At 30.7% G+C, this 22,237-nt stretch overlaps 2 protein-coding genes across 8 annotated transcripts; one reads left to right on the plus strand and one right to left on the minus strand.

The window, feature by feature from the left end:
* Positions 1-816: 816 nt before the first annotated feature.
* Positions 817-9,531, minus strand: LOC130903527 (eukaryotic translation initiation factor 4E-binding protein Mextli). Of its 7 annotated transcripts, none has more exons than XM_057815674.1 (11): positions 9,172-9,327; positions 8,910-9,045; positions 8,740-8,852; positions 7,934-8,146; positions 7,682-7,871; positions 7,319-7,390; positions 6,567-6,627; positions 6,137-6,413; positions 4,653-4,833; positions 3,137-3,363; positions 817-1,695 (listed from the first exon to the last, which is right to left on the minus strand). In XM_057815674.1, the coding sequence occupies exons 2-11, from the start codon at positions 9,025-9,027 to the stop codon at positions 1,591-1,593; spliced, it is 1,557 nt and encodes a 518-aa protein (XP_057671657.1). In that variant the 5' UTR covers positions 9,028-9,045; positions 9,172-9,327; the 3' UTR covers positions 817-1,590. The 7 variants fall into 7 exon arrangements, with proteins under 7 accessions (XP_057671657.1, XP_057671658.1, XP_057671660.1 ...); XM_057815675.1 differs by having other exon boundaries at positions 8,910-9,039; positions 9,172-9,290; XM_057815677.1 differs by lacking the exon at positions 7,319-7,390 and having other exon boundaries at positions 9,172-9,531.
* Positions 9,532-9,541: 10 nt separating this feature from the next.
* Positions 9,542-21,809, plus strand: LOC130903520 (SUN domain-containing ossification factor). The gene is made up of 7 exons (XM_057815667.1): positions 9,542-9,773; positions 10,083-10,334; positions 11,013-11,347; positions 14,055-14,507; positions 18,693-18,985; positions 19,047-19,730; positions 20,984-21,809. Exons 1-7 carry the CDS (start codon positions 9,715-9,717, stop codon positions 21,716-21,718), a joined length of 2,811 nt encoding a protein of 936 aa, XP_057671650.1. The 5' UTR covers positions 9,542-9,714; the 3' UTR covers positions 21,719-21,809.
* Positions 21,810-22,237: the final 428 nt, after the last annotated feature.

The following is a 22,237-nucleotide window of genomic DNA, read 5'->3' on the forward strand; positions in this document are numbered from 1 at the left end:
TAAAAATGTCATTTATTTCTTTACTACTAGAATTTCTCTAGATTTTGAGGAAATGGGGTTTGGCAACATCGCTGCCTAAAAATGTCATTTATTTCGTTAGTAGTAAAATTTCCCTAGATTTCGAGGAAATTGAGATTTGGCAACATCGCATCCTGAAAATGTCAGTTTGTAAATAGTGAAATTTCTCAAGATTTTGATGAAAATGAGGTTCGGCAACTTCTCGTTCGTTCTGTTGAAAAAATTTTGAAATTTCCCTTAAACTAAAATGTCTTATTACAACATTGCATACCTACTTCAACAAACCTCAGGAAAATTGGCAACACACCGAGACCTCCAAATTGTCCTGTATACTAAAATCACTAAATTTATGTATAAAAACGAGATTTGACAACATCGCAATTGATTCATTTGTTATGTCATCAGATACATCCATTCATTTTTTGGTTGTAAATCAACATAATTTCCTAGATCTAGGGAAATTAATGCAAGTCTGGCAACTCCACAATGTAAATGTTACTAAAAAATCAACAACATAGTTAATTATCAAATTTATTTTGAAGAACCTACTTCTGGCAACACTGTCTCGATTGTAAATTTCCCTAGATTTAGGGAAAAATGATTTCCCAGACAGTAACTTTCAAAATTCCTTGATTTTTATACGATTTTATATAAAAACTTCCTCACATTTGATGGAAATTGAAGTTTTTCAACAACGTGATGTGCAACTAATAATATTTCTCTAGTTCAAGTTCAAAAATACAAAAAAAATTTTGGGGAAAAATTTTGAAAGGTGAAAAATGAAATTTAAAACGAAAATGTAGAAAAAAACTTTATTAATATGTTAAATATATTTAAAAGTATTGACGAACACATAAAAACAAAAGTATAGAAAAGAAAAACAACTCATTAAAACATTAAATATTTCACAATAAACAATCACAAATCTACTTTCACAAACAAAAGAATAAACGAAAAGTAAAAAACAAAATAGATTCTCAATACATAACACAATATTTAAATATTTAAAAAAAATTCATTTAAAATGAGTAACTACTAAATGAGAAACAAAAAAAAAATGTTAAATGTTAACAAAAATCCTTCTATACTGGTTGTCCCTATTATATAAATTAAAATATTAGGAAAAACTAATTTTTAGGAACACCCAATATATTTCACAATTATCACAAAGAAAAAAAAACAATTAAGTAATATCTATGGTCGAGACACTACAAAGCAGTGGTTACCTATATATTTATTTGAAAAAAATTATTAAGGTAGTTTCACACGAGCCGGTTCGCAATATGGAAGCTAATACTATTTACGAAACCACCGCTTTCAAAAATCCTACTATTTGGAAAAAAAAAAGAAAAATAAATAAAAATCAGTCAATTATATAAGAAGACAAAAAAAATTGATAACAACAATAATCTAAAGCATATTTTCACTGGATTATTTTATAAAATACAAATATATCAAATTTTTTTTTCGCTTTCAATAAACATATATCGATATTTCTAAATAAAAAAACGCCGGAAAATATTTTCCTACCACACAAAATCATATTTTCATTGAGCTCAAACGTTTCCAACGTCAAACTTCGAAAACTAAAGGATCGACGTCGTCGGCGCTCAGGACGCCCGTCGGTTCCGTCGTTCGCGTCGACAGATACGTCTTCGCGTCGAAATATTCAACGACCTAGAAAAATCCCAATAAACATATTATTTACAGGCACGTTAATTGGAACTAAATAATCAACGTTTTCGTAGTGGGATTGTGGAAAAATAAACACCGAAGTGTACGCACTCCAATATATCTCGCGAGTTTTCGAATACTTTAAATATCGATTCATATTTCTATAAACCGTCAATTTTAATATTTTTAAAGAAACGACGAAATTTAAAACGCCACAATTCTTTACTGATCAATTCACAGACATAAGTATTCGAAAACTCGGAAATATATTAGAGTTAGTACACTTTGGTGTCTAATCTAGCCACAATCCCACTACAAAAACGCGCAATTATCGGAAAAACAGCATTTTGCGATTATACCTCATACTGAAGAGGTTCGAAAGGGTTAAAAATCGCATCTACGAGTTACAATTTTTTTTCTGTAGATAGAAATGTGATATAACCGAGGATTTGGCGTTTTCGATCCATTTATCGATGTACAAAATTGGTATTTGAATCAATAAATGATTTATTTGATTTCCCATTCGAATTTTTCAAGTGGATTTACGAAATTTTCAGTTTATCAACCAATCCCCCCTTTCCCCACTTTGATATCTAATCTAGCCACAATCCCACTTCGAAAACGCGCAATTATTGGAAAAACGGCATTTTGCGATTATACCTCATACTGAAGAGGTTCGAAAGGGTTAAAAACCGCATCTACGAGTTACAATTTTTTTTCTGTAGGTAGAAATGTGATATAACGGAGGATTTGGCGTTTTCGATCCATTTATCGATGTAGAAAAATGGTATTTGAATCAATAAATGATTTATTTGATTTCCCATTCGAATTTTTCAAGTGGATTTACGAAATTTTCAATTTTCCAACCAATCCCCCCATTTTCCCAATATAGCCCTAACCAAAACCTCCCGTTTACTTTATAATTATATTGGAAAAACCGGAAGTAATAATTCTGCAACCACGATAAATGGATTATATGACCTCGAAAACGCTAAATTAATGTGTATTATGATTCAGTATCGTAAAATCTTTTTTGTTTCACAATTTTCCCGACGCCATTTTACATCGAACCCGACTAGTAGAATAGGTAGAGGGGGTATATAAACATTAAAACCTTTGAAAATTAAACGAAAATGAGAAAAAACTTTCCATTTGAACGTTTATATAAAAAAAAATTTTTTAATTTACAAAATTACCAACACTATTCGATATGACGTCACCATAGATATACATTCGATGTTTATATGTTCAACCGTTTTTCCGATCACCGATTAAAAAAAGAAAAACCACGTTTTCGAGTATTTTTTTTTCCATTCCATACAAACAAACACGAAAAAGCCACTCCTAGAAATATTTCCAAACCAGCGAAAAAATTATTTTAAACACACACGGTATCACCACGTGTTAGTCACGCGCACATATTAAAAAAGAAGATTATACTTACGTTTCTCACTAAAGTAGGATAATCGTTACGTATTCTTTCCCATTCTATCGGTTGAGTTAGACAGAGTGGAGACATGGCTAAATTCGCCAAGAATTCAATTGAATACGTCAGATTCGAAGGTTTCGTCGGAGTATTTTCTTTCTCTTTTTCTCTTTCGACATTCGCGTTACCCTTATTCTTGATTATCTCTTCTATAGAGAGTCGGGGTTTTCGCAATTTGATTTTATCTGATGGTAAATCATATTTTTTCATTTATATATAAAATGAGTTCGCAAAAAAAATCGTTTAATTTTTTCAAAAACTAAAAAAAAAGGGTTTTATCGAAATTTTTTTTAATTTTAATCAGAATTATTTTTCTCGAAGAAATACATCGTTTACTACACCATTTTACCTATACCGGACGTCCCAAAAAAATGATTATATTACATTTATCAATTGTATAACGAAGTCGCTTTTATAAAATAAATTAATTTTCACAAAATCAACGAAAATATCGTTTTAAACAATTTTTCTTTGTGTAAATATTTATAACTTTAAATTTGAGGTAGACTTTTTTTATATAGTTACTAAAACATGGATCCTATCATTTTTTCGAAATTTTTTATTCTGTTTTAATCAGAATTTTTTTTTTGAAAAAATAAATCATCACACTTCGGGCTATGCACCCCTCCGGGCAAATCTTGATATAATAATAACGACTTTCCATTAAAATTTACTTCAATTAATATAAAATTAGTTTTATCAAATATTTTTTCAATATTAAGACTCCAATATAAACGAAAATCAATATTTTAAAATGTTAGTTCCCTTAAAAACTATGTTACTTATACCGGGCGTCCCATAAAAATGATTACAATCACATTTTATGACTTGTGTATGACTTTAATAAAGAAAATTGATTTAATGTTTCCAAAAACAACGAAAATATAATTTTAAACAACTGTTCTTCACGAAATGAATAAATTTAAAATTCAAATAGACTTTTTTGATATAAATACTTGAAAAACTTGATCCAATCGATTTTTGTTACATTTTTTTTTCTATTTTATCCAGATTTTTTTTTTCTCGAAAAAAAAAAAAACATTACACTTCGAGCTATGCACCTCTCCGGGCTAATTCTTGATATAATAATACGATTTTCAATTAAAATTTACTTTAAATAAAAAAAAATACTTTTATCAAATGTTTTTCCAATATTAATACTCCAATATAAACGAAAATCAATATTTTAAAATGTTAGTTCCCTTAAAAACCATTTTATCTATACCGGAAGTCCCAGAAAAATGACAACAATCACATTTTATCCATTTTTAAATTTCAATTAAGTATATCACTATCACTGAGACATCCTGTATAACCACACCGATATATATAAACCAAGTTCCACCCCTCTTACGATATTTTCTAGGAGTTTTCTCATAATCAAACTATGGAATGGTTCAAGCATAAAATACACGTCACAATAACACAATAAAAAATTATTCGAAAAAAAAAAACGTGCATTTATTTTATTTACCTCCATCGGTCTGTCCGTTGTGTACCGCCTCCGGCGAAGGTAGAGATTCCGGCGGCGATAGGGGCGTTATTGGAAATTCCTCGGTTATTATAGGTTGTGGTAAGCTGTCAAAACTGTAAAATTGCGCCACGTCGTGGATTGGTTCACCAGAAAAATATTCATCCAATACTAATTTACTCGTCTAAAATAGGGGTGGGAATATATTAACAATTATATTTCATATATTCATTATTCAAATCGTCGATTGTTTTTTTTTTCGTTTATATCACCACGACACAATCACAATAACCAACAGTCGATTTTACCACATCTCGAACCATAACTTTACATTATCTCTTTTTTCACATCCTTCTCTAAATTTTTATCACAAATAATGTACAGTCAGAAGGTATTTTCAATATATTTACAAAAAATTTGTTTACGTTGATTTACTTATTATTTATTTATAACACACACACATTTACTTCGAAATAATATTGACAATTCACGGCCATCTTGATATATAACTGATGACTGATCCCCTCTTTAACTTTCCCGATCGCGCTATCTCGTACACATGACGTTAGCAACGGTGCCACGTTTATTTTGTCGTTTCACAAATTTAATTTATGTTATATTTATAAATATTTTGAAGCGTTTGGGGAAGTTGTGAAAAAAATTTTTTTTTCAAAATTAGCATTAGAATTAGGAAAGAATATTATCGGATGTAGGCATAAATACATTTTTAGTGTCTGTTGCAAACGAGACAAATATGGAAATCGCACATGGAAACATGGTATACAATATTCAGTGATGGGAATTGGGAATTTATATGAAATTTAAATAATTGTTTAAAAAAAAAATGGATTTTTCTTAAAAGAAATCAATTTTGGGATAGTATTTACAATAGTCCAAAAAACGTCATAAATTTTAAAATAGTAGTTCGAGTGTTTTCAAAAAAAAAGAATGGGGGTAAAATATTTCTAGTAGTTGGCAACAATGAATCGGCATGGAAGCATATACAAGCCTACAGATTATGCGCGAAAATTTTTTTATAAATCCAACGACTTTCCATAGAGTTTTTTAAGACTAAATTGTAAAACTTGGCAACGCTGTAACTTATACAATTATAACCATAACAACTAAATTTTAATTTCTGGTATCGTTATGACATTCATATTGAATACACTTTTTACACTACCACTCACAATTACACTGTCTGAAGAGCGTTAAATAAACATAAACATGACAATATTTTATAGGTTAAGTTAGTATTTAGTGAAATGAGGTAAATAATTTTGAACTACATTCAAAAAAAAAAAATTATTAAGTTTTACTTTCAATTATAAATTACGAATACGCTATGTTGCCAAGTTTAATTCTACTTCCTAATAGTTTTAAAATAGATATTTAAGTCGAAATATAAAATACGTTAATTATTAAAAAAACTATCGAATTATCAATTATAATATGTATTGTAATAAAAAAAAAAGAATATCACTTACCCTAACCAGATCCAAATTATCCCCGGTAATTTTAATGGTGCAACCGTTGACGATGACCGTGTACTTGTATTCGCCCAAGTTGGCGTCGTTGGTGCTCAAGCTGTGCATCAACGCGCGGGATGCGCGCGCCGAATTCGGCAACGCGCTATCATCCGATGCCGAAGAATTGATACTCGAACTGGAACCCGTCAGAGGACCGACGCTCGTCGATATCGATGGATCTCTAACAGGCGAAGCGTTCCTCCGTATCGTATCTTCGATCAATTGTTTCGCGTGACTGTTAAAAAAATAAAAACGTTTGTTCCCAACCAAAACAACAAACGCAGCGTTGCCGGATTTGAAATAAAAATATGGGGAATCGGGAAATTTTATTTTACGAGTGCGTTTCGATAGTTAATATTATTATAGGGTGAGTAATGTGGATACTTACTTGATGCTTTCTTCGTTAGCGCCGGTAATTTGAACTAATCGTTCTTTAGCTCCAGGATTGACTAGAAAAATATTAAATTTTTCAATATCATGATTTACAAATGATGATAAAAATCGATAATCGATATTATATTATGTGCTTTTATTTTTGTCAGTGCGTGGATCGTATCAAAAGGCAAATAAAGCGGGATTCTTGTTAATAGTTATTTAAATATACAGGGGAATTTAAAACAAAAATATCTATTTTGAAAAATTGTCACTTTCTTCACAAAAATATTGTGATAAATGAAATTAATATAATTAATTGAAAATTTGTCACCGATTAAGACTAATTTGCAAGTTTTTATACAATTGATGATGGTAACGACATCTAGAATGGTAAATATGATCGAATTATGAAAATTGACTAGTTTTAACTCACCCTGTATACGAACACTCTTGTTCTATTTCTTAAATATCGCACAAAAAAAACAGAACAAGAAACATATCAAATAATTTATCGAAACTCATACACAACATTAAAACGCAAGCTTGGTTAGCGATGATGCCAAATTCGACAAAAACTACCACAAACCGTCGCGACGTGGACACATTTTTAATTAATAATCACCCAAATTTACCTCTCACTGTATAAAAAAATAAATTTGCAATAGTAGTATTAAACGAAACATTTTTTTTTATATGGTGAATATTCATTATATGATTAAGCGTGTGTTAGAAGAAGAGGCAGTGTCACGAACACGATAAGTTTACCTCTTTGAAAAGAAATTATAGTTTCGCTCAATTCCTCTATCATATGTACTCGCCTTCCCTTGATACCCATAACTACAAAACCAAAATAATACTAATAAAATAGTAAATTATAGAAAAAGAATCTCGACTCTTATATTTATAATACCCATGCCAAATATCCCATTTGACTTTATGTTGTTCTATAAATATTTAGATATAGGGAATAGTCAGAAATTCATATGACTGCAAACACTTCAAATACACTTTTGTCATACATATAAGAATGGAGATTCGAAATTTAAAATTATTCATACCCCCCACCCGGATCATTATTTTTCCATCTTTCAATTCGACAATTTTTTTTTCATCAAAAAAAATCCTCACCTTTCCCAGAATCGGCATTCCTGATAACAACTTCGTCTTTACAATATTTCTTACCAGGTATTCTGGTAGGTTTGGTAAATTTGCCCGAAGGTTTCAAAACTTCACCCGGCCCTAACAATGGCGGGGGCGAGGAAGTCAAAGTTGTACCAATAGATTCGTTCAAACTAGATATAGATTCGGTCATATCTACCTGTAAATTATAAAACAAACGAATCACAAAATTCCGTGTTACAGGTTTATATATGTATCTACCTGTGAACTACCGAATTGGTTAATTTTCTTTTTATAATAGGAATTCATTCCCTCGGTGCCTTTCCATCCTTTAGCACGCAATTCGATTAATTCCAACAAATGGAGACGAGACAACACATCGACTTGGATGTCGTCCTGAGCTTTATCGCGAAATATCTTGAACGCGTGATCGAGCTGCTCTTTAAATAATATTTCCAAATACACCCCGTATACCTGGAAATGTTAGGAAATGATTCCTACACATCAACATTACTATTATCAAATTTTTGGTTATTAGTGTCACAAAAACAAGTATCAAAACATGACTACAACCCTTTTGTTTTATTAATCAATATTTTAGTGAATTTGAAGTTAGGAATAAAAAACAAATGGCGTAAATTACAGATTTTTTAATTCTCTACAACTTTCATTTAACATATTTTGTGATGGGACGTATCGTTTTACTGTAATTCAAATAGAAACACCGAAAAAACGACATTTTTGCATTTTTATTCGAAAATTTTGAGGTTATGTTAAAATAATTAAACATCAGGAATAACAAAAATGATTCCTATATATTAACTTTACTATAATCAAATTGTTTGTTGTTAGTGTCACAAAGACATGTATCAAAATGTCTGTGTTAACTACATCCCTTGTGTTCTATTAATTAATACTTTTAGTGAATCAACAACAAAACTAACCAAATAAAGATAATTGAAACTTTCTCTTAACAATGACTAATATTTTTTTTAGTGTGGGTTTTATATGACATTGACTTTACTAAAAACGTAATAAATTATTAAATTATATGAACCAGTACATACCTTAAGATGTTGGCATAAATTAATAACACTCTCTTTATAAGAAAGATGACTGTCTGCTAAATTCGAAGACAATAATGCCGCGACTTGATCTACCGCTTGCAAAACATCTTCCACTGCAATAATAAAAATCATAAATAAATACTAAACAAATAAGTTTATGATTTAATTACCCGTAGATAGTACCCCATCTTGGCGGAGTTTATTCGCTAAAAGTTGTGCCTGACTGTGCGATTTCGAGAGTTCGTGCTTTTTGGGATGTTTAAGTCGCGCAGAAAGACTCGAGGACATCGTTCGCTATCCCTAAATCTCAAAATATACAAAAGTATTTTTGCGTGACTCACCAGACTGACATCTGCTTTTAACCTCACTTACTCCAAGAATTGTAATCAATCGGATAAATATTTGATTTATCGAATAGGATGATCAACTTACCTTGAAATCAGGATAGTTTAAATTTTTGAACAAATGTAAATTTTATTAAAAGATGAAATTCGCAACTCGCAACGCGTTCGTATTCGTGTTCGTTTTCTTTCGATTTAGTTCTATTTTATTCCGTAACGCGTCGTACTTGTTAGTAATCACCTGATTAAAGTGTCTAAAATTACAAATGCCGTACGGTAAACTACGACAAAACTAAAAACTACTATTTATTAAATATTTTTTTTTTGATAATATTATTAGAAATGTTAATATAATATGAAAGAATTTTATCATTTAAATATTTTGTTTTATAAGTACCGCTATTTATACTTCACTAGGCGAACTGGAATAAAACACGTAAACTTTTTATGTGCTTATTTTTGATTGGTGGGTAGAAACTTGATGGTGTGAACGTATATGGAACTACAGAGACAGTTGTCCTATTCGAACGTTGAGGTTATGTCGTTCTTCAGTGACTGAATGAAAAAATATGTATTTAATATTAATAAAAATAACACGACAGAAACAACTTAAATATAATATAGAAGTTTTAACATGAAGAACGACACAGTGACTATTCTATTTAAATTGATTTTATATTTTATTCTTACAATGTAAGTAGGAAATAATAAAAAACAGATTTATAGTGACGTTTTTTTCATAAATATTTTTCTTAAATAGAGAAAGTTGAATTGATTTCTATTAATTTTTACGTTTCATTTCGTGATTAAGTACAATCAATAACTTTCATTAGGAATTTTTTTCTTACTTAAATATTTCGTTGTTGATATCGCATTTTTATCATTTTGTTACCAGGATGTATGTTAATGAGATTTTTTTTAACATAAAATTAGCATTAATAAAAATTAAAAAAAAGAACAAGTTATATATTCCTTCTATACATATTAATTAATCTTTTATAGACCTTATACTAATACAGATGATGAAACTGTTTTAAGTTCTGTTAATACTCTTATTCTAAATATATCTAATGGAGTTTATCAAAAAAATGATAATTCTGATGAAAATGCGTCTAGCATAGCATCTGCTGTTGAACTTATTTTAGAACCTAGTGTAAATATTGAAGAGAGTGTTAAAGTTGCCATAGATTTTGAGAGTCTCGAGGGTCAAAGTAGACCCAATATTGAAAACGACAAGTCTGATTTACCAAATAGGTAAGTTTTTCAAAAATATATATATAAAAAAGTGTTAAATATATATTATGATGATTGGTTAACCTTTTAAACAATTCGTGTAATGTATTATTCTTTATTATATTTTTTATTAATTCTAACCTAAAACTTTCGAAAATTAGTTATATTTACGAATTTTCCATCACATGAATCACCTATTTTATATATTTTCACAAAATTTTTGACCTTTTATGTTTCTTCATCTGGGAAACGACAATTTTCTGCATAATTGTTCATCTTTTGTGTACCTCTAACTGGAATATTACAATTTTTAGCTGAATTGTTGACCTTTTATGTTTTCTTCAGCTGGGAAATGATAATTATTGACCTTCCGTGCTCGGAAACAGAATTGTTGACCTTTTGTGTTCCTTCAAATGGGAGGTGATCATTTTATGCAGGATTGTGGATCATTTGTGTACTTCCAGCTGAGAGATGATTATTTTCTTCATAATTGTTGACCTTTTATATTTCCCCAGCTAGTAGACAATCATTTCCTGCAGGAATTTTGACCTATTGTGATTCTCCAGCTGGGAGTTGACCATTTTCTTCATAATTGTTGACCTTTTGTGTTCCTCCAGCTGGAAAATGATCATTTCCTGCAGAATTGTTGACCTTTTGAGGTTCTCCAGATAGGAGACGATAATTTTCGTTTTTTTCTAGAGTTTCTACTGATGATACGCCAGTTTTGTTGTCAACAGAAAGCTCGACGGTGGAGTTGGATCAACTCCCGGAAATTTCTGTAGTAATAACTAGTCAAAGTGAAGAAATATCTTCAAAGAAGATAGTAGTAACAGAAAACGATAACATTCCAATTAATATTTCCATTAACGGTACAGAAACCGATATAATTCAAAATAACATCGAATTAGAAAAAAATGAAACCGAAGTAAAATCGGAGGATATGCCCTCATTTTCTGAATGGGCGCAAAAAAGGTTGGAAGAGGTGGAAAAAAATGAACAGGTCAATTCGACTAAAGGTCATCAAACCACTAATGGTAAGTTTTTAAATATTAATTAAAAACTAATAATGTAGTAGACGTATTTCTACTAAAAATCCAATTTTTATTTCAATTTCTGATATAAACAAAGACAAATGGTATTATAACGCATTAGTGTACTAGTGCCTAAATACTAAATCTCATCGTGTACAATAATAATCATAAAATCAGTAGATAAGGACATTTATAAATGAAAATAAGTAATTGGAGATGATACATTGATGGGATTTGAGTGTTTAGTCATAAATAAGGGACACTTTGAATCACTTAACTGTATGATTAACAAATCCAAATGGTTCCCTTTAGGAGTGTCGAGATAATTTATTGATTAATTATTTCTGAATTTAAGGTTATTTTCGAATTAAAATCATATTGATAAGACTTGATTACAATTCAATAAAAAATTTTCAGGAAGTCTGTTTATTTTAGAGTGATTTCAATCCATTTTTCGACTGAAAAAAAACTATCCCCATGTTCGATTCATTATGACGTAATTTCGTTTTTCGAGTTATTTTCGACAAGCCCTTGTATTTGATACCCATGTATATTGTTATAACTTGTCTGTCACATTGGGTGTAGTCTTTATTGTTTCGAAATAACACTATTAAGGGATTTATAAAAGTGGTTAATGCAGAAATATTTTCATTAGGTGTTGAAAAACGTTTGATACAGTTTTTATGATAATAAAATAGTTGAAAATGTACTATACGTATTATTCGTCAATATGGATTAGAGAAACAATGATATTTGCATACAAAAATATTTTAGTTTTAATCTAAATAAACTAACCTTCAAATTTAATTTAAAACCAAAACCTTCGATATAATACAACACTTTTGAATGTTTAAATAATGTATGAAATCCAATTAAAGTGACAGGTAAAAATTACGGGGGTGTTTTGAAATTTACGTCAATGACAATTAGCGGTTTGTTTAACATTTACGTTAATTAACAGTGGTTACTGTGTAATTTTTATTCTACGATATGATTTTTTATAATATTTTCATTTTTTCATAATTAGTACTACAAAATATTTGATAATATCTCATCGAACATTTCAAACGAATTAGTCACTGCTTTATACTTTTTTTTACAACATGGCGACGACATAACAATTCATTATGGCGTCGATTTCCTAAAGTCATTTACCGGGATGTTTATTTACGTAATAAACAAGGCAAATTAAGTCAGTGAAATCGAAATTTGTTTACGCGTATTTTAATTATAATATATAAAGTAAATATTAGTGTTTTTGTGTGGAATTTGAGTAAAATTTTCAACTTGTGTTAATGGATTACAGATTCACGATTGGGTAAGGTTAGTTGTAAATATTTTGTCCCGCTTATTTCCATATTTCGTCTATTTACTCAGATATTGATTTGTTTCGTAAATATTTCGATGCGATAAGATTATTTTTATCGATTGATATGTGTAATTAAAAAAATACTTGATAGTTAGTTAAGGTACTAGTTTATAATCAAAAGGATACGAATTGTATATAGTTTGTTGTTATAACGAAAAAAAAAATATTTTAGTTTCTTGTGTTTTACCAAATATTCAGAATTGAATTCCGAATATTCTAAGACGATCTTTACAAAATTAAACGTTGAAATTTACACGAAATGTCAACATAACCTAATTTCACTGTAAACTCAAATCCTTCGTCGATTCAATGACCTTGTTAAGAGGACCAATATAAGATATAACAACCCTACAGAAATAATTGACAATTTAATGATTTCGACCTTGAATTATTAAATCAGTCCATTAGTTATTTAAACAAATGTTTACAATTGATTGTGTTCTACTTCAATGTTGAAACTTTTATAATATTCGTTTTATGTATATACGAGGTTTTTTAAAAATACTTTTGGCATTAAATTGTTTTTGATGGTATAATTTCATGTTGACGCACGAAGGTAGCTTAGAGTTAACAGATCATTTTTTAAGTTCTCATATTTGACGCTGCATCAATTCAAGATGGCGAAATAATACTACATGACCTCATTTGACGTTCCAACGTCAATATGAAATTGTATCTAAATGTAGGGTTATAAAAAACAATATTTTCAATAATTTTTGTTTGTATTTGAGATGAAAAGTTTGAAAATCAATTTTTATGGACAAGAAAAAATTCAAAAACTACTCAAACTTCCCGAAATATTTTTGAAAATTGTTTTTTCTCGAAGAATTTTGTTTTTCTTTTTGGAAAAATAACAATTTGGGGAAAAAAAAACAGTTAAATAACATAATTTAGACAATTTTTACAAATTATTATGAATTTTGATTTATAATTTCGCTCTTAATTGATCGAGAAATTGACATACCAAAAGTTTGAAAACGAAAATTTCAAAACTTTTCTGGTTTATATAAAAAAAAAAAATAGAAATCATATCGTAATATTAAAAAGAAATAAATTTTCATTCTCTAATTAAATTATTGTGAAATGCACGCAACAAAAAAAGCGTTAATAAGAATCCTAACCTAACATAACCTAAAAATTTTTTAATAATTCGTAAAAAAATCATATCCAATGGTTTTTTTTTCTCAAATTTTTCGTTTTTTAAGTAATTTTCGAAAAAAATACGAAATTATTCAAAAATCATGTTTAATTAGAGGCATTCTTAGTTTTTGGAGTTTTTTATGGACAAAAAATCGAATATTATAATTATGCAGTGAAACCTAATCTTGTGTATTTTTCAAGGGAAAGCTCAAAACGCCAAACTCCGTTGGAAAAATTACGCTTCGTTAGATTGCGGAGCGAAAGTGGTAGCTGCGAATCCGGAAGCCGTCAGTCCAGGGGCGATTTTATCGCCTTCGAGCGACGAATACAAATTGAATCCTTGCACGAGTCGCATCTGGTTCGTGGTAGAACTGTGCGAGGCTATACAAGCCAAAAAAATCGACCTCGCCAATTACGAATTGTTCTCGTCGTCGCCGAAAGAATTTACGGTTTCCGTCAGCGAGAGATTTCCCACTCGAGATTGGGCCCTAATTGGGAAATTTACGGCCGAAGATGAAAGAGATATCCAAAGTTTCGATTTAGATACGGAACTGTTTGGAAAATATATTAAAGTCGAGATCAAATCTCATTACGGGTCCGAGCATTATTGTCCCATTTCCTTGTTTCGGGCATACGGAGCTTCGGTTTTCGAAGGTAAATGCAGTGCAGGGGGTTTTTTATTTTTTATTTTTTTCGTATTGAATCGTTTCGATATTTGTCAAATTTACGATTGAAAATCCCTCAATTTTTATTTTTATGTCGGATATTGTTATATTTTACAATATCTCCACTGAATTTTTGATTTTTGACAGTCATATTTTTATTTTCTCTGTTTCGGTCAATTTTTTTTACCAAAATTTGATGAAATAATGCCGTGAATGTCAAATTTTGACAGGTGTAACACAATTGTCAAGTTTTGACAGGTTTTTACTTGATCGTTTGAATTATTTGTTGAAAACGGGCATAAACGTCAAATTTTGTTAGATTTTAACCGTATCATCGGAATTATTTTTCGAAATTTGGTACAAATGTCAAATTTTGACAGTTTTTTTACCGGATCTTTGAAATTATTTGTTGAAAATGGGCACATTTGTCAAGTTTTGACAGGTTTTTACTTGATCGTTTGAATTATTTGTTGAAAACGGGCATAAACGTCAAACTTTGTTAGATTTTAACCGTATCATCGGAATTATTTTTCGAAATTTGGTACAAATGTCAAATTTTGACAGTTTTTTCACCGGATCTTTGAAATTATTTGTTGAAAATGGGCATAAACGTCAAACTTTGTTATATTTTAACCGTATCATCGGAATTATTTTTCGAATTTTGGTACAAATGTCAAATTTTGACAGTTTTTCACCGGTTCGTTGAAATTATTGGTTGAAAATGGGCACAATTGTCAAGTTTTGACGGGTATTTACTGGATCGTTTGAATTATTTGTTTAAAACGGGCATAAACGTCAAATTTTGTTAGATTTTAACCGTATCATTGGAATTATTTATCGAAATTTGGTACAAATGTCAAATTTTAACAGTTTTTTCACCGGATCTTTAAAATTATTTGTTGAAAATGGGCACAATTGTCAAGTTTTGACGGGTATTTACTGGATCGTTTGAATTATTTGTTTAAAACGGGCATAAACGTCAAATTTTGTTAGATTTTAACCGTATCATTGGAATTATTTATCGAAATTTGGTACAAATGTCAAATTTTAACAGTTTTTTCACCGGATCTTTAAAATTATTTGTTGAAAATGGGCACAATTGTCAAGTTTTGACGGGTATTTACTGGATCGTTTGAATTATTTGTTTAAAACGGGCATAAACGTCAAATTTTGTTAGATTTTAACCGTATCATTGGAATTATTTATCGAAATTTGGTACAAATGTCAAATTTTAACAGTTTTTTCACCGGATCTTTAAAATTATTTGTTGAAAATGGGCACAATTGTCAAGTTTTGACGGGTTTTTACTTGATCGTTTGAATTATTTGTTGAAAACGGGCATAAACGTCAAACTTTGTTAGATTTTAACCGTATCATCGGAATTATTTTTCGAATTTTGGTACAAATGTCAAATTTTGACAGTTTTTTCACCGGATCTTTAAAATTATTTGTTGAAAATGGGCACAATTGTCAAGTTTTGACGGGTATTTACTGGATCGTTTGAATTATTTGTTTAAAACGGGCATAAACGTCAAATTTTGTTAGATTTTAACCGTATCATTGGAATTATTTATCGAAATTTGGTACAAATGTCAAATTTTAACAGTTTTTTCACCGGATCTTTAAAATTATTTGTTGAAAATGGGCACAATTGTCAAGTTTTGACGGGTTTTTACTTGATCGTTTGAATTATTTGTTGAAAACGGGCATAAACGTCAAACTTTGTTAGATTTTAACCGTATCATCGGAATTATTTTTCGAATTTTGGTACAAATGTCAAATTTTGACAGTTTTTTCACCGGATCTTTGAAATTATTGGTTGAAAATGGGCACAATTGTCAAGTTTTGACGGGTTTTTACTTGATCGTTTGAATTATTTGTTGAAAACGTGCATAAACGTCAAACTTTGTTAGATTTTAACCGTATCATCGGAATTATTTTTCGAAATTTGGTACAAATGTCAAATTTTGACAGTTTTTTCACCGGATCTTTAAAATTATTTGTTGAAAATGGGCACAATTGTCAAGTTTTGACGGGTATTTACTGGATCGTTTGAATTATTTGTTTAAAACGGGCATAAACGTCAAATTTTGTTAGATTTTAACCGTATCATTGGAATTATTTATCGAAATTTGGTACAAATGTCAAATTTTAACAGTTTTTTCACCGGATCTTTAAAATTATTTGTTGAAAATGGGCACAATTGTCAAGTTTTGACGGGTTTTTACTTGATCGTTTGAATTATTTGTTGAAAACGGGCATAAACGTCAAACTTTGTTAGATTTTAACCGTATCATCGGAATTATTTTTCGAATTTTGGTACAAATGTCAAATTTTGACAGTTTTTCACCGGTTCGTTGAAATTATTGGTTGAAAATGGGCACAATTGTCAAGTTTTGACGGGTTTTTACTGGATCGTTTGAATTATTTGTTGAAAACGGGCATAAACGTCAAACTTTGTTAGATTTTAACCGTATCATCGGAATTATTTTTCGAAATTTGGCACAAATGTCAAATTTTGACAGTTTTTTCACCGGATCTTTAAAATTATTTGTTGAAAATGGGCACATTTGTCAAGTTTTGACGGGTTTTTACTGGATCGTTTGAATTATTTGTTGAAAACGGGCATAAACGTCAAACTTTGTTAGATTTTAACCGTATCATCGGAATTATTTTTCGAAATTTGGCACAAATGTCAAATTTTGACAGTTTTTTCACCGGATCTTTAAAATTATTTGTTGAAAATGGGCACATTTGTCAAGTTTTGACGGGTTTTTACTGGATCGTTTGAATTATTTGTTGAAAACGGGCATAAACGTCAAACTTTGTTAGATTTTAACCGTATCATCGGAATTATTTTTCGAATTTTGGTACAAATGTCAAATTTTGACAGTTTTTCACCGGTTCGTTGAAATTATTGGTTGAAAATGGGCACAATTGTCAAGTTTTGACGGGTTTTTACTTGATCGTTTGAATTATTTGTTGAAAACGGGCATAAACGTCAAACTTTGTTAGATTTTAACCGTATCATCGGAATTATTTTTCGAATTTTGGTACAAATGTCAAATTTTGACAGTTTTTCACCGGTTCGTTGAAATTATTGGTTGAAAATGGGCACAATTGTCAAGTTTTGACGGGTTTTTACTGGATCGTTTGAATTATTTGTTGAAAACGGGCATAAACGTCAAACTTTGTTAGATTTTAACCGTATCATCGGAATTATTTTTCGAATTTTGGTACAAATGTCAAATTTTGACAGTTTTTCACCGGTTCGTTGAAATTATTGGTTGAAAATGGGCACAATTGTCAAGTTTTGACGGGTTTTTACTGGATCGTTTGAATTATTTGTTGAAAACGGGCATAAACGTCAAACTTTGTTAGATTTTAACCGTATCATCGGAATTATTTTTCGAATTTTGGCACAAATGTCAAATTTTGACAGTTTTTTCACCGGATCTTTAAAATTATTTGTTGAAAATGGGCACATTTGTCAAGTTTTGACGGGTTTTTACTTGATCGTTTGAATTATTTGTTGAAAACGGGCATAAACGTCAAACTTTGTTATATTTTAACCGTATCATCGGAATTATTTTTCGAAATTTGGTACAAATGTCAAATTTTGACAGTTTTTTCACCGGATCTTTAAAATTATTTGTTGAAAACGGGCAAAATGGTCAAATTTAGACAGACTTACGAAAATTGACGATTTTTATTTAAAAATTTGAAAATAATGATACAAATTAAAAATTGCAATAGTCAGACACAAAATCATTCAAATTTAAAAATGGAGTAATAGAAATTTTGAAATTCCAACTTATTTGTGTATAGTTTTTCAAAATTTTCATTACAAGATCAAAATTTTTCAGATAAATTTGATATTTATCCAATAAAATTTCTTCTACACATGAAAGTTTCGTCAATTTCGCGAATTAGATTCAAAAGTTAAATAAATAAAATATAAAAAAAAAACATTTTATCTTCCTTCAAAAACGTTTCCCATGAAAATCCACTAAGATTCGTAAAATTTGTTACCTACGTCACTGTTGACAAAAAAAACTGTCAAAATTCGATATTTGCGACAGTTTTTTCAAAAAATATCAATCAAAATTACATCTTAACGAACCTTCCAACATATTTTTTTGAATAAAATTTTTGCAACAATCCCAAACCGTAGTTCTTCAAAAAGAAGACGCCGCCAACGTAAACCGACCGGACGACGACGACGACGAAGATGACGAAGAAAACGGCTTAAATCCAACGCAAAACGACAAAAAAAATCTATTCAGTTCAGCAACGGACGCCGTAATGTCCGTAGTTAAAAGAGCCGCCCAAATATTGGGTACCAAAACCGACGAACAAACGCCCAATACGAAAAACGCCGCGGCGGCAGGAGCCCTAATAAACACCTGCAGTTCCCCGAGACACGTCATCGGTTGCGAAACCTGCAACGAAACCCTATTCGGCAAAGTAAATAAATATATTCGATCCGAACGAAATAAAAACTACTTACAATCGAATAATTTTCCAGATATACGAATTACTCAGCTGCAAATCGGCGGAAATCAAACGTTTAGTCGGCGTACCCTCCGTCTACGATACCCTGACATCGTCGTCGATATGCAAAAAATTCGGTTACCACTTTAAAAATTCCACCGAAAGGAACCATCTGATAAAAAATATCGAAGCCTTCTTTCCCGAACATTACGTCGGGGCGATGTGCAACGAAGCGGCCATCGTCGAAAACACCGGAGTCGTCAACGTCAGTCAATTATTCCGGAACGTAACCTCGAATATACCGGGAGATAATATCGTCGACGTCGCCGATACCCGAGACGAAGTTATAATAACGGAACGGGCGACATCTATCGATAATACGGAAAATAAAACGTGGAAATATTTTCCGGCCGACGAAATAAAACCGACCAAGACTTTAACGGTAAACGAGAACGTCACCAAAACGGATACGCCCGACGGAAACGGTACGAAAAAGGATACGGAAATTGCGGATACTTATACGGAGGGTGTCGTTAGCGACGGAGCGTTCGTTAACGACGGTTACATGTCGACGGAAAGTAGCGACGTTTTGGACGATCAGTTTATATCGGATTTTACGACCGAAGGTCAAAATCAAAATTTGGTCAGTTCCTCGTCGGCTAATAGTCCTCAAGCGGCGAAAGAATCCATTTTTTTGAGGTTATTTAATCGGATCAAGGTGAGTTTTTTTTTGTCTATTCGATAATTTTGTTATTTTTTATCGGTTTCGTCCATCTCTAATTAATAATTTCCGTTAAATTATCGTTCGTTCTCGATATTTCACTGAATCTATCCAACGACCCTCGTATTTATACGTAAAACTCTCAAGTGATTACGATTTTTTATTTTTTTGAGTGTATCGTCAATTTTTATCGGTTTCGTCCACCTCTAATTAATATTTTTGTTGAAATATCGTCCATCTTCGAAATTTCAGTGAATCTTTCTAAAGACCCTCGTATTTATACGTAAAACTCTCAAGTGATTACGATTTTTTATTTTTTTGAGTGTATCGTTACTTTATATTCGATTCGTCCACCTCTAACTAATAACTTTGGTTGAAATATCGTCCATCTTTGAAATTTTGACAAATTTCAACCGGATCTTAATAAAAACGTCAAATTGTGACAGATTTTCATCGAATATTTTATTGTTTTTTTATACGGAATAATTTTTGGATTTTATTTGTATCTTAAACTTTTCTTATTACCCTCGTATTTAAACGTAAAACTCTCAAATGATTACGATTTTTTATTTTTTTGAGTGTATCGTTATTTTATATTCGATTCGTCCACCTCTAATTAATATTTTCGTTGAAATATCGTCTATCTTCGTAATTTCCATAAACATCGTCAAATTTTCAAACATTTCTACCGAATTATACATATTTTGATCTAAAAATACAAAATTATACGTATAAACGTCAAATATCGACAGATTTGACAGGATCTAGTATTTTTTTCATTGCAGATACAAATTTCTTGTTAAAAATTGAAAAAAAAATTTTATATGGAATTTCAAGATTCAACGTAATAAAATAAAAAAAAAAAAATCCAACGACTTTTCGTACTACTCTCGTATATAAAAAAATATTGAATAATTTATTGTCAAGTCAATGCTAAATCCCAGGATTTTATTTACGAAAAAAAAAAATCGTCAAAATTCAAATATTTTCTAAATTTTGATACAACTGGGGAAAAATTTGATTATACGGGGTTCGTTCCAAAAAGAATCACCCGATTTCATAGGTATATATATTTTCAAAACTAATATATTAATTAACACACCGTTTATTTTCGTGACAAATTTAACGTGCTCCATTTTTAAATAACAGAAAAAATTTTTTTCGACGACAACCGCAATCTACCGGAAATTGTTCTAAATCTTATGATTCTTTTGGAACGAACCGGCCGGTATATTAGGGATTTTTAATAGGCGCTGGAAAGGAACATGTCGCTGTCGAGTCAATACTTGGAGGAATTGAGTAAACGTTACAAAAAGCAAGTGGAAGAGATGCGCGAAGAAACCCAAAAGCGAGACGAGCTCAACAAACAACTCGAAGAACGTCTCCACAAATTAACGACCGCCATTGAAAATATGACGGCCGAACGAAGGACGTTCCTCGCCATCGCGTACTGTTTACTTTTTCTCGGCTTTGCCTGTTGTTGCGTTTGTTTTTTTTGCGGCAAACGCTCGGATTGTTCGCGAGACATCGAAAAAAGCGTTGAGGCTGCTCGTCGTAAGTCTGTCGACGAATTGAAAACCGCCGATAAAGAAGAGAAGAAACGTCGTCCGAGCGATCAAGTTTTGAAGATCGTTCGTTATTGTTCGTTAAACGAAGACGATCGATTGAAGAGAATACGAAAAAAGAAGAAGAAAGTTCGTCATAACCGGTCGATATCTTTGGATAGTATAAAATTGAAAAATAGATGGCAGGAAGAGAAGGAAACGACGCCGACGCCGACTAATAAAATAGAAGAAGTGCCGGTGGTTTTGGACGAAAGCGACAATTCCATATTGGATGGTTGTAAATTATCGAAAGAAGTCGATGTCAAATCTAGTCAGATTGAAATCGAGAGTAATCTAACGAATTATACGAATATTATTTCTAATGAACCCGTTAAGAAAGAGAAGAAGAGCTTAAAAAGGCTGTTGAAAAAAGTTTTTTAACTATTTCATTTTATTTCTCTCAAACCCCCCTGTATATTACTTATTGTTTACTTATACTGTAATTTATTTAAATATATAATTTTTTTGAATCGTTTTTTTCTTTGTTACACCCACCCTGTAAACTACGAACGCATCTCTTTGTTCGAAATTCTTATTTCGAATTATTCTAAGGATCGATCACGAAATTATCGTATGCGATTCGATCAATTCTGAACTAAACTAACTAAAATAGTTCTATGTTCTTGAAAAACATCGATTTCCTTAATCGCTATAAATAAATATCCGTTCGTAACTCGATTATCATCGATATCCATCCTAAACTGACCTCGAACAAAGCTAATCTAACGCAGCATCAAGGTTGATAACGAATAGGTTACCCAATAACATTGGATGCGACAGACTAAAGAAAGAAGCTATTGCGTCACTTATCGAAAATGATCCATATAATTATTGTTTACGTACAATTTATGGGGTTTCTAATCAAAAGTACTTTTATAGAGATTCTAATTCAATTACCCA

Source organism: Diorhabda carinulata, chromosome 2, assembly GCF_026250575.1.
Source record: "Diorhabda carinulata isolate Delta chromosome 2, icDioCari1.1, whole genome shotgun sequence".
NCBI lineage: Eukaryota > Metazoa > Arthropoda > Insecta > Coleoptera > Chrysomelidae > Diorhabda > Diorhabda carinulata.